This window comes from Pygocentrus nattereri, chromosome 18, assembly GCF_015220715.1.
Source record: "Pygocentrus nattereri isolate fPygNat1 chromosome 18, fPygNat1.pri, whole genome shotgun sequence".
NCBI lineage: Eukaryota > Metazoa > Chordata > Actinopteri > Characiformes > Serrasalmidae > Pygocentrus > Pygocentrus nattereri.
This window is the reverse complement of record NC_051228.1, coordinates 7,950,863-7,963,635: the sequence shown is the minus strand read 5'-3', so window position 1 is coordinate 7,963,635 and position 12,773 is coordinate 7,950,863. Positions and strand designations below refer to the sequence as shown.

At 40.1% G+C, this 12,773-nt stretch overlaps 1 protein-coding gene across 1 annotated transcript; it reads right to left on the bottom strand.

The window, feature by feature from the left end:
• Positions 1 to 6,148: 6,148 nt before the first annotated feature.
• On the bottom strand, positions 6,149 to 7,037 carry bhlha9 (basic helix-loop-helix family, member a9). Its single transcript, XM_017711879.2, has one exon. The coding sequence runs from the start codon at positions 7,035 to 7,037 to the stop codon at positions 6,153 to 6,155; it is 885 nt and encodes a 294-aa protein (XP_017567368.1). The 3' UTR covers positions 6,149 to 6,152.
• Between the last annotated feature and the right edge of the window lie 5,736 nt (positions 7,038 to 12,773).

Genomic DNA, 12,773 nt, shown 5'->3' with positions numbered 1-12,773 from the left:
CATAGGTTTCCCGTCTACAGGAGCCACTTGACCCCACTAACCGACCCCACACCCACACACAATAACACAACCACATATACACAACAGCAAAAACATAAACAATAAAAAACAGTCCTTTTTTAAGGGTGCCTGCCATGAGCCTCTTTGCATGGTCCTTCGTCATGGCCATGTCTCCAGAGCCTCGTCAGTAGCAGGACGCTAGAGTATAGTCTACGGTAGTTTACTGAATGATTTTTCTGATGTGATGAGGTGATGACGCCTGATGAAAAGCCATTAATCTGACTCTAGCTAGCTTCCTCACATGCTGCTATTGTGTAAAAAACAGCCCATTGGCTGGGCTGTTTCTGTGACTCAGTCGCTAATCCAGTAGCTAGAAGCAGCACTGTGGTAATAAACCAGTGGCATAAACCAGCAGACTCAACACCGAGCTTGGGAAGAAACAAGCAACCCAACAGTGTTTAGAGAGTAACTAAGTAACTACAGGTTTAAATGCAAACATAGTTATGCAGTGAATTTACATCCAATTTACATTACATTACAATTTACTGTATTGATTGACTGACTAACCACTTCAAATCTCAGATTTATTACATACTAAGGCTCATTATTCAGTCACTACAGGGACTTCAGTGCATACTAGTTGAGCTATTCTTAGGCCATAGAAGTGTGTAATAAAACTTTGGGCCTGCCGGTGGGCCCTGGTCATTTAAAGGGTAAATTGATTGACTGATTGATTGATTGATTGATTCTCTTATTTCCACATGACATGTCAGAAGTAAAAGAACTGAATAAAATATCATGGCAGCTCATGACAGCGTGTGATATAGGCCGTGATGTATTTATGGCATTGTCATGTTCAGGTGAAGTGTTACCACTTTTCTTTCCGCAAAACAAGACTGTGAACAGCAATAACTATTCATCAAGTTCAAATCCTAATAAAAACCTCCTCTTGTACTTACAAACACAAATCAACTGAAATTAAAGGTTTAGACTCAAAGAAATAAAAAAGGTACTAAACTGGTACTGGGGTGGTGCCCCTCTGGTCACTGTTGGGGTACCTTCAATGGTACGTCGTTTGTACCATTGAGGGTGCCATTATGGAACATAATTATGCCATAATCCATTGCCAATGATAAACATTGTTTATAAGTTGCATTGACTGTACACATCCTGCCTTGATCATTTTATTTTACTGTCCTGTCTTCTATCAGTATTGCTTTTGTGTTATTGTTTTTCAGGTGTTGACCAGAGGAGGATGGGCCCTTGGCTTTCTCACTGTGTCTTGGACCAAGTTTTTTGTGAAGATGCTCTGTGACAGTGTCTGTTGTAAAAAGCACCATACACTTTCAGAAATAAAGGTAAACTGTCACTGGGGCAATGCCCCTTTTGTCACTGGGGTGGGACCCTCAAGGGACCCTCTCAGTACCTTTAGCCAGGAAACATAACTGTACCATCATCCACTGAAATGATATTCTTTAAGCTGTACTGACTCCACACACCCCGTCTTACCTCCAGGCTTTTTATTTTACTGTTCTGTTTTAAAGCATTCGGTTATGAAAGGGTACAAATATGTACTTTTCACCTGGAAAAACCTATTTAAGGTGCACAATTGGACCTTAAAACCACTGCTGTGCCTTTGAGGGAACATTTACATTGTTTGTACCCTGATGAATGAAAACGTACCTGCACAGAACCTTTATATATCTTATCCACACTTTTGACAGAAATTCTGCTTTTGTTATTAAAGATGGCAACTGTTCTAAAAGTTGACTTGTTAGGAGCTTGTTTAGCCTCTATTTGTCCATCTCTGACTAATGCATTACTGTCCCCTAGTGGCCAAGTGGACACAAGACACAGCTGGTCACTGGGCCCAGAGCATTAAACTCACATACATCTCTGCATGTCTCTCCACAACTTGCTTAAGCTAAGAAGAGAACCCGAGTTGGAAAAAGTGACTAAAAGTCATACATGGCAAGTCCCCTAGAATGATTACAAGCAGCCAGTCTCATGTGGGTCTGGTTGCCTTGGCCTGCTGCCACAGCGTGCAGGAAGGGAGACATGTCGTCACCTACATTTGTCACTCAACACACTTCAGTTGAGTCAGGGATTTCCATGATTCATGGAAGTCTTCAGAAAAAAAAAAAAAATGCGATGAGAAAGAAGCCAGCACCTCCTCCTCCTCGCACCTCTCCACCCACACAGCTTTCTGTTAGCAGATTGTGAATTACAGTGACATACAGAGGCTAAGATTTTCTCCCCACATTGATTGTATAGTGGCTCTAGCTATAATGTAATGTAATAATGTAAAATAATATGGACTAATGCTTCAATGAACTGAAGTCTGAGATTACAGTGTCATGTATATTTAATAATGTTTGCAAACTAATGATGCTTGGAGTTCGTTTAGAGGCATACAGTGGTAATTCTCTTTACTTCATCCTTAGAGGTTGAGAATTACTACCCTCGCTTTGCTTATACTATTCAAATAAAATGATACATTTACGTCTTTAACGCCTTAAAATTCCAGGCTTATTACATACCAAGGCTTATTTTAACTACAGGGACTTCCGTGCAAACTGGCTAAGGTATTCTTAGGTCATAGAAGTGTGTAATAATGCTTCGGGCCTGCCAGTGGGTCCTGGCCATTTAAGCGGTTAACTGCAAACCACAATTCCAAAAGCATTGGGAAAAGATGTGGGTGCTAATAAAAAAGCAGTTATAAAGTATATAAGTAAGTATATAGTAAGCATAAAAAACAGTATTTGAAGTTTTTTTGTGAATACATATGCTCATTCCAAGTCTGATGCCTGTAACACATTCTAATAAATCTGAGACAGGAGCATGTTTACCACTATCTAGCACCCACACTCATGCAGTATGTAACTTGGCATTGTCATGTTGAAATATACAAGGATGTCTCTGAAAAAAGACACTGCCTAGAATACAGCAGAAGGTGCTCCATAATGTGTTTTTGGTTAATGCTGCCTTCACAGAAGTTACCCATGACATGAACACCCACATGTACCATGACAGTCCTTGGATTTTGAACTTTAAGCTGGTAACAATCTAGATGGTTCTCTTCTTTTTTGGCCAGGGAAACACAACAGCCATCATTTCTATAAATGATCTTAAAGGTTGAGCTATCAGGCCACAATACAAGTTTCCACTGTGCATCAGGCTATTTTATTTTAGCTTGAGCACAGCTAAAGTAGGCTGGCTTCAATAACATCTTTGAGCTGCATTTATATAGTTGATATTTGCAATCATACAAACTTATAGACTGTTGGATGACAAAAGGGTAAAATCTCAAAAATATCAAATTTTTGTACTGCTTTTCATTTAAACACAGGTCAAAGCAGATTTTGCAGATTTCTGCTCATGTACTGGCCCAGCTTTCTGAAACTGAGGTTTGTACATACAAAGTTAGATATTGAATTTACATCCTCTCTTGAAAAGTTTGACTCTGGGTCACGTTCTTTTGTTCTTTTTCAGTTTGTGTCACTGACAAGCAATGAAAAAACCATGGCAAAAATGTAACAAACTGTTTCTCTGCAAAATCACACTGTATTTTTTATTAAATTCAAACTGCAAAAAAATGAAAAAGTTCTACCTGCAAACACATTTTGGACTGAAAATTATGACCCTGCCTTTCGAAAGCATTCGTCTACCTGCTTCAATGAGCTGAGTGAGAAATAATTAATATTGAATCACAACATGTTTTTGGTACCACTGACTTCTAAATGTCTAGGTATTACAGGCAGTAAAATAACGAGCAGAGCCTTTGCTGACAATCACACAATAAAAATCCCATTCATTTTTGCTTAAAGACAATATTATGGGACAGGATAATCACTACATCAGCTAAATCTACACCGAAGTCAATTGTGAGTGATGAGGTTATGGATCCAAATTCATTTATTGAATAAGAAGTTTACTAACAGGCATTTTACAGCTAAGTAGTAAACTACTTAGTTAACTATTTAGTAAGTACTTCAACCCTAGACACTGTTTAAAATATGGTTCTACAAGAGTTCTTTAGTAAAGGGAATGGTTCTATTTAGAAACCTTTCTATAGACAAAGGTTTCATGCCCAAATATGTGTTGTATATGGTTCCTTATGCACCAAAAAGGGTTCTTAGATTGTAACAAGCTTGGCATCATAACAGTATCAGTATCAGTCTGAAGAACAATTTCCCCACACTCTTAAAAAAGATGGTTCATATAGAACCATAAACACTTGAAGATCCATTTGCAAGCTGAAAAGGTTCTCTGCTATTTAGTAAGTACTTCATCTCTATACACTGCTAACAAGGTGGATCCCAAAGGGTTCTTTAGTGGAGTGAATGGTTCTATTCAGAACCATGCCTAAATGTTTTTGCATGGTGAAATTGTTCTTCAAATGAATGGAGACTGTGTAGTATATGGTTGTAAACAGTTGTAAGAGTTGTAACAGTCTACTGTTACAAGTTTGGCATCGTAACAATAGAAGTTTTTTCAAACAATTTCTATATAGAATCATATATAACATTCTCCATCAATCTGAAGAACTATTTCACCATGCACATAGCATTTTAAGCATGAAATGCTTCTTTGAGTGTTATGGTTCTTCACAGAACCATTATCTTTACTAAAGAAACTTTGAAGAACCATCTTTTTAACAGCGTGTACAACACAATACTAATGCAGTACCAATATTAAGGCATAGGGATCCATTCAGTCCCAGCCAAAGTGTTAGATGGGATGAGTAGGCTTTGTTTATTGTGATTCATTTCCCCCCGTTAATCGCTACTGGATCCAGACTTGGCACAGCTGAAGCTCTGTGAAATTCCCAGTGCTGCTGCCTTTCAACAGTACCCTGGGCAGGGGACCTCCACACTGTTCAAACAGCCAGCACTGTACTTCAGGGCTGCAGGCTACAGGACTATGGGGTGGTGGTGGTGGAGGTGGTGAAGGGGGGGGGGGGGGTCTCAGCCAGTGGGCTGAGCTCCTGCTTCCTTCCTGAAAGTCCATAAATCTGTCTGTGGACCGAGGCTAATGGTCTGATATTAACACTGTTTGCTTCCATTAACACAGAATAAGGAAGTTCCCAACAGACTCAGTAGACCTGTGGTTCCCATCCTAGGTTCTGGAATGTTTTCCCTGTTCGAACCCTAAGACAGAGCTTGTGAATGAGTTGAGTTGGATAATGTGTTGGAGCAGGGAAGATGCCAGATTGTGCAGGGCACTCCAGGACCATGGTTGGGAACCACTGCAATAGACATACCCACTGCTGGACTGGGTTTGGTAGTTCACCCTGTACTTGAAAAATACATGAAAAGTAATTTTGCTACACTTTTTAATTGTAATTGTGTAATTACATATGTAATTACATAGATGTACAAATTTACATTTTGTATTGACAGGCTCAAGTCCACTTCTAAGGGTTAAAACTATTTGGTGGGTGTGCTCACATGGACAAACTATGTGGATGTGTGCATACAGAAGCACTGAGTTAGATGAAAGGAGCACAGTGGACACGCATTTGGTGAAATTCAGGACATATATTGTCTATATATGCCTCAGTTTGTGTGTGCATATTTACTGCACTTTGACGTTGATCAGAGAGCACAAGGCTGTCTTCCTCCCATTGTGTTATGGCAAGCATGAGCAAATGAGCAGGCAGGACAGACATCAAAGGCTTGTCCATCCAGAAATTAGCAGAGGGAAGCAGACTCTCTGTCTAGGTACATACTAAGTGTACAGTAGGTACACGTATGTTCACACGCAACACCCAAGCATACAAACTCACAAACATACATTAAAAGTATTAACTCACTTTAATATTTTGCATAGTTTTATTAGACATCAATGAGGATTGTATTTACAGGAACACTGGATGCCTCCTTTAACAAAAAAAAAGAGTGTTTCTTGCATGACTTTTCTGTTACTGAGTCTCTATAGCCATTGCATATGTTTTTGCATTTTGAGGTCAGAAATGCAACCTATTGATTCATCACTCAGTGATCTCATTACATTCAACATATTTACAGTGTCACACTACTATAAATAACAGTGGTTATGTATTAGTCCAGTATTAGAGCCTCAGATCAGGCTATAGAAATTGCACTTACACAATGTCCTCATCTCTTTTGTTTTCTTAGAGGTCCTGTGCATCACAGCATTGGGTAACAGTGTTGTGGGCCTGAGTCCTGGAGGTAGTTCATGTGCCAAGAGAAGGGGAAAGTCTGAGGTGGCTCCCCATAGCCATCCATGTGGCCCTGGGAACAAGAGCCCCAAACCGCGGGCTGATAGCCAAACCCTTCCCCCAGTCGTCCAAATCTAGGAGGACTTGTAGCGTCACTGATAGGACTCCCGCAGGTACCACTGGCTGAGTAGAGCTGGGCCTCAGGAGAATAGCAAGAATAGTGTGGCGATGGAGGACAGGGAGGGCCCATGTGCCTCAAGCTTTCCATGTAAACGTGCTGCTCAGAAGATATTCTATGCATGCTCAAGGGACTCTGCATCTGGTGCCCCATTGGTTGGTGCCAAGGAGTGTACCCCTGAGGCTCCAGGTGTGTAGAAGTTCCAGGAGGCACTTGCCCAGCTTCTGGCCTGAGTCCAGCAGCAGGTGGAATGTGGCATTCACGGTGGTTGCAAGCTTTGCCAACTCCAGCAGGCGGGTTGTTGCTGAGGAACACTGACAGCGCAGAAATCCGGTTGATGGCCCTCTGCAGAGTGGCAATCTTGGAGAGCCGCTTGCCGCTCAAGTCATGGTTCAGTGCCACTCGCAGAGCATTGAAAGCCTGGTTGTAATCCAGAATACGCTTCCTCTCTCGAATATTGGCAGCCATCCTGCGGGCCTTGGAGCGGACCGGCCTGCTGCGCTTCTTGACTCTGCCTTCCTCTGCCTCACTGTGGCCACTGCTGGGACTTTCGCTGTTAGGGAAGGGACCTTCCAGGCTGCCATCAACACTGTCATCATCAACCTGAGCATGCAGACTCAGCTCCAACTCTTCCTCCGAGAATTCGGAACCAGTGAAGCTGCCGCGGCTTGCCATGACTGAATGTTAGGACCGCTGCCGCTCTACTGAATCTATACACTGATGGGCTGCCGGAGTTTCAGCCGTGCCGACAGCCCTGATCCACCTTTCGCTGGCTGATCCAGACACCTTGTGATTACCTCTGCTTCCTGTCGACAGGTCCGACCGCTTTTTAAAACACCTTCTCCTAGAGTCACATGGTACAGTCACCCATGAGGAATGGTATACCCTTTTTACGAGGCCCCTCCAGGCAAATGGATCGGTTCTCTCCTCAGACACACCCTCCTCTGCACCTCACTCAAGATCTTTACATTGGTTTTTTAAACTTTGAGTTTCTGAGGCACTCTAACTTCAAATTGCTTACAGTTTCTTACAGCTCTCTATACGACAGGACAAGCTTTGTCATTTTGGATTTTGGAAAATGTCAAACTGCCATCTACAACTTGGTGCACTTGGAAAGTCTAATGTGGTCCTGAAAGTTTGGGATGCTGTCAAATAGAGAGATTTCACTAACGTTAATTCAGTAACTACTATATATTATGCAGTAACTTCTAGGAAATATGCGATCATTTATGAAAACAAGAAATTGAAGCATAGACATAGAGGCGCTTGTAGTTTAAAACTACAGTAGTGTCATCATTGTAATGACTGCATGTTTACTCATTAATAATTCTGTAATGAACTGGTCATTTCACTGAACATCTATAAAGCATTTCTCAAAAGGCCTGGAACCTCAGCCTGAGAACTTGTGGAAGAAATGTGATACCTTTTATAATTCATGGTGATTAATCACTGCATAAGTCCACCTAAATTTGTCTGAGAGCTATCATGACAAATTGTGCATTTATCAGATAACCAGTGTTTTGTGTATTTCCTCTCACACTGGAACCATGTGAGAGGAGGAAGAAAACACTTAGGACCCATTATTTAGATTTGTCCACGGATGCAATTAGGAGTCTCCAGAATGGCGCTTCTTGCTCTCTCGGTGCAGGGCCTTACGAACTGTATAATTTACGTGTCTTTGTAAGTCGACCATAAATCAAGTCCCAACAGCACCTGAGGACAGGCATAGATAAGGCACTGGACTTCAAAGCCAGGGAAAAGAAGACAAATATTTTACAATTATAACATGTAATGGTTGCTTTCTTGGGCAACCTGCATTTTACGCCAAGGTTTGTGTAGTTTAAAGGGGAAAGAAGACGCTTGTCAAAACAAGCAAGATTTTTCCAGTTCTGCAGTCAATACCCGAACAGATCTTTGGATGTAGATGTTGCTCTTTTGCTGAAATGTTGCCTATGCTCTGCCCTATGCATGCCCCCCGCTGGTCTGTTGATGTCATGTTTCATCATGCTTTTATCATGATCTGTGGGGCATTAGGTCAGACTTGTTTTTACAGTTCAAAGCTCTCCATTACAGCTGAATTTTTCAGTTTGCCGGTTGGTTGTGGAGACCTATTAGCCACTGAGAAATTATTTTTACCTGGCGTAACTATTTCTTTTCTCACTAGTGGACTGGACAGCCTACAGCCTGCCCTGGCCTATTGGTTGCTCTAGGGCAGGCCATGGCCATTGCCCCAACTCAGAAAATGAGAGGTCATTCTCCAGCATGGCTTCCTACCTTCTCTTTTTTTTATGGCGGCTGCTGCGGCAGAGTGACGCCAACCGTTAAGACACTTACGATGTGAACGTTTCGGCCCTTTCCAATTAGGGTGCTATTAGTTTGCAATGGGATCCCATTATGGGTAATGCATAAAGGAAAGGGTTGTTTGTTTAGAGGTGTTTGTACAGGACCACAGAGCTGGAGAAAACTGAAAAGTGTGCTTATTCAGCATTTTATAATATTTCCACCAAGGAAGTTTTTAAGTCTTAAGTCTAAGCAAGTCCTTCCTATTTGTTAAACTCCTGGGGCTGTATTATAGAAATGTTAAGGTCACTATGAAAAGGTCAAGATAAGAATTTTCACAAATTGGTATTACAGAAGCAAATCCTATCATAATTTAGGAATTATATCTTAGCATCTTATCTCAAGTTAGGAAATCCTAAGCTACTTAACCATTAATAAGCCATGATCCAGGTTTTTAACACACTTCTATAACTTCTGAAAGAATAGCTCCATTAATTTTCACTGAAGCCCCTGCATTAACTAAAAAATAAGCCTTTGTGTGAAATAAACCTGAATTGTTAAGGGGTTAACCAAGATCAACAATCACTTGCTATTTCTGTTACCAAGCAACCACCCACATATCAAATGTAAACACAAAATCAATATAATGTTAGAAAATATGTTAGTTAGCTAGATGGCTACTGTTGCAAAAAAAAAGTCAAAACAAAACTAAAATGCAGTAAACTGGAAGTAAAAAAAATGATTAAAATTGAGAGTTCACCCCCTGCTGTTTAACGGGCTGCTCCCAGTTTCAGTTTCCATTTATTAAAGCAGCACTATGTAACATTTGGGGATTTGGAGACCTCTCTGGTTGAAATGTGTAATTGCACTCAAACATAACTGATGATACATTTTGCACTTTACAGGTCGATGCTCAGCAGCATACACTCCTCCTATTTTAACATGTTTCTTCTGACTCAGCAACACTACTTCTTTCAGTTTTAACAGCAAAAGCTTATAGAGTGCTGCATTAAGGCTTTTACTAGAGAGCCATGCTAATGTTCCTAATAAACAGATGCAAGTTCAAATCTGACTCCTCCTTATTCACAGCCATCACTGCAATATTTTATTTATCTCTTCCTCAGTCCAGCTATACTTCTCCGCCATGCTGTTTGTGTTCCACAAAAGGCAAGTCTATCACACTATGGGTAATTGTAATTTTCTAGAAAAATGTTTTAGCAGCATTCAGGTGGTGATTAACAATTTTTCAGCAAAAGTTGAGTTTTGTTGACATCTTGTCGACAATTTTCATTTCCATGTATTACATCGACACAATTGTCTTTTGCAAAGAATCCTTTGGACAGAAAAGTGTCTATTAACACGTACTGCCAATAAGACAATGGCAGAGATTGTGCCTGTAGTGTCAGAATTTTTGAAAAGATAAAAAATACAGCACCAGCACAAGTGAAATCTTTGCAATGTAAAGAATGTGATTATGATAGTTATATTGACTTGTATGCTGCCTGTCACAGTTGCTTAAAAACCATAACATTATTTTTTCAATAGAGTAGCAAACAGACAGCACTGGGATCTAAACCTTAGTCCACCAGGACATTTTGTCTAGTTAGGACGTTTCTGTAATACTCCTTTATCTGCACTCAGGATATGATTATGGACTTAAATTGTGCTATGTCTGGTTTCCTAAATTAGTTTCTAACTAAAGTCCAGGTGACTACACATATAAGATTTCAGAGTTAGTATGTTTCCCAGAGCTACATCAGACTCAGCCAAATTAGCATATTCAGTATGTCCAGTAATTTCATTAAAAGCTGATTGCTCAGTAAACACTCAATAATCTGATAGTTGTTGAAAATCAGATTCATGCCCTTAAATAAGCAGATGATGTCAAAACTCTAGGTTTACATGAGTCAGACAATAATCAGATTTCTGCTTTGCAATCAGCCAATAAACTATAAAATGTAAAATGTAAAATTCAAACTTGATGTGACACAGCTTTTTTTAAAAGTACATTGCTCCTCTTTACCTGAAAATATGAACATACATCGTCTAGAAGATGAAGAATATTTAAATCCTTGATTTCGTCAAGCATGTATTTGGTTTCAGTGCCACTCCAAAAGTGTTTCGCTGCATCTCACGGCAACAGTGCTTATTTCCGGTACCACCATCTGTTTTCGCGCATGCTCAGACTGAGAAATCCAAAAGAAATCAGAGCAAGAGTTTACAGCACTGAGAAATCTGATTACTGAGTTAAATCAAGCCTCTTTATCAGATTTCTTAATCAGATTTGTAAACCTTACTCAGATCTAAGAAGTCAGAGTGTGCTGGTTACATGTCCATTTGAATAATCAGATAACCACAGAAATCTGATCATAATGATTGTTGAGTGCATGAAAAAAATTTAATGTTCGTTTGAATACACAATTATTTGATTCACACTTTTTTAGTCCCTACTTTCTCAGCACATACTGACACTCTTCGCAGTGTTGTGTATTTTCTTAAGTAGTAGTGCACTTCATTTCTGGACTTCACTCACAGAAGTCTGTTCGGTTGATGCTGCATTAGGGGGATCTGATGAAGTACATCCTGAGAAAAGGGCAGTCAGGCTGGGAAAAATCACATCATGATACTGGCCATCGATCTACAATCACTAAACCCCAGTTTAAAAGTCTTATCAGGAATTCCTGCAGCTGAAAGGCAGATTTTGGTCCTGCGTAAGAAGGGAAAGAAAACCAACAGCAACACAACAAGATTCCAGTCTTTTGAACATAAATGAACAGTAAACTCTTCTCTTAAAGTAGATTCAAGTTTTTCAAGAACTGTTTCCAATGAACTCCATTTAAGTCCATTCCACAGCATTGAGTAATCTAACTAAGGCAGGGACCAGCCCCCTCGACCAGTCGATGATTTATAAGTGGCCCATGTCAGGTTTTATTGCCTCTCATAGAGAACACGAAGTCTGCCTCGGACTGTCCAAGTCCATTCTTTTTGACGGATGGCAAGACACTAGTAATTATCAGCCGCCAAGAATAAATCAAGGCCTTTACTGTGCGTCTTGCGATGCTCTTGAAGGGATAACCATTTTCACGATGAGGGGAACCTGTCCAGCAACACTTTCCTAAGATTTGTAAATCTCTAGCTCAAGCCCAAATAATGAGTGGTTGTTACTCACTTGTTATTAGAGGTCTGCGGCCGACGTTATAGATATACATTTCCTAAGGGGTAGTTAGAGTAATGAGTAAGTAGAGTCCGGTCGCTAACCTTGGTTTTGCAGAGGTATGTTAATGTATGTTTTCAGCTCTTCAAGTGGAATTTTCACACCTCAATAAAAAAATCATCCTGTCAAAGACAGTTTTCCCATTCAGGTAATTTTGGTTTATATTACCAATTGACGCTTGCTTGAGCATGCTGTCATAGCCTGAGATCCCAAAGCTATTTGAAAACAAACCCACAACAATTATTCAGTAGTTGTTGTTTGCAAAAATACATGCTTCAAAAAGACTGCTCTTTAAGAGTTCTTTAATAGAGGGAGTGGTTCTATTTAGAACCATGGGAACCATTCCTTTTTCCATTATACACCATTCTCTTATCCCATATACACTATGCACATTCCCTTTTCGCATATGTGAACAAACCAATCCCCTATACACGGCATTCTTCATAATTCTATTTAGAACCATGAGAACTATTCCCTTTTCCCATATACACCATTCTCTTATCCCATATACACTATACACATTCCCTTTTCGCATATGTGAACAAAGCATTCCCATATACACGGCATTAGATATAATTCTATTTAGAACCATGAGGACCATTCCCTTTTCCATATACACCATACAAAGTCCCTTTTTCCATATGGGCATACACCATTCCCATAGGCACCACATTCTTCTTCAATCTATTTAGAACCATGAGAATCGTTCCTATTTCCCATATATACCATACAAATTCCCTTTTTCCATATGGGCATACATCATTCTTCATCAATCAATTTAGAACCATGAGAACCATTCTCTTTTCCCATATGGGCACACATCATTCCTATATATACCACATTCTACATCAATCTATTTTGAACCATGAAAACCCTTCCCTTTTGCCATATACACCATACACATTCCCTTTTCCAAT

Bases quoted from the DNA above. Each gene is read 5' to 3' on its own strand.
- bhlha9 (XM_017711879.2), bottom strand. From the start codon at position 7,037: ATGGCAAGCCGCGGCAGCTTCACTGGTTCCGAATTCTCGGAGGAAGAG.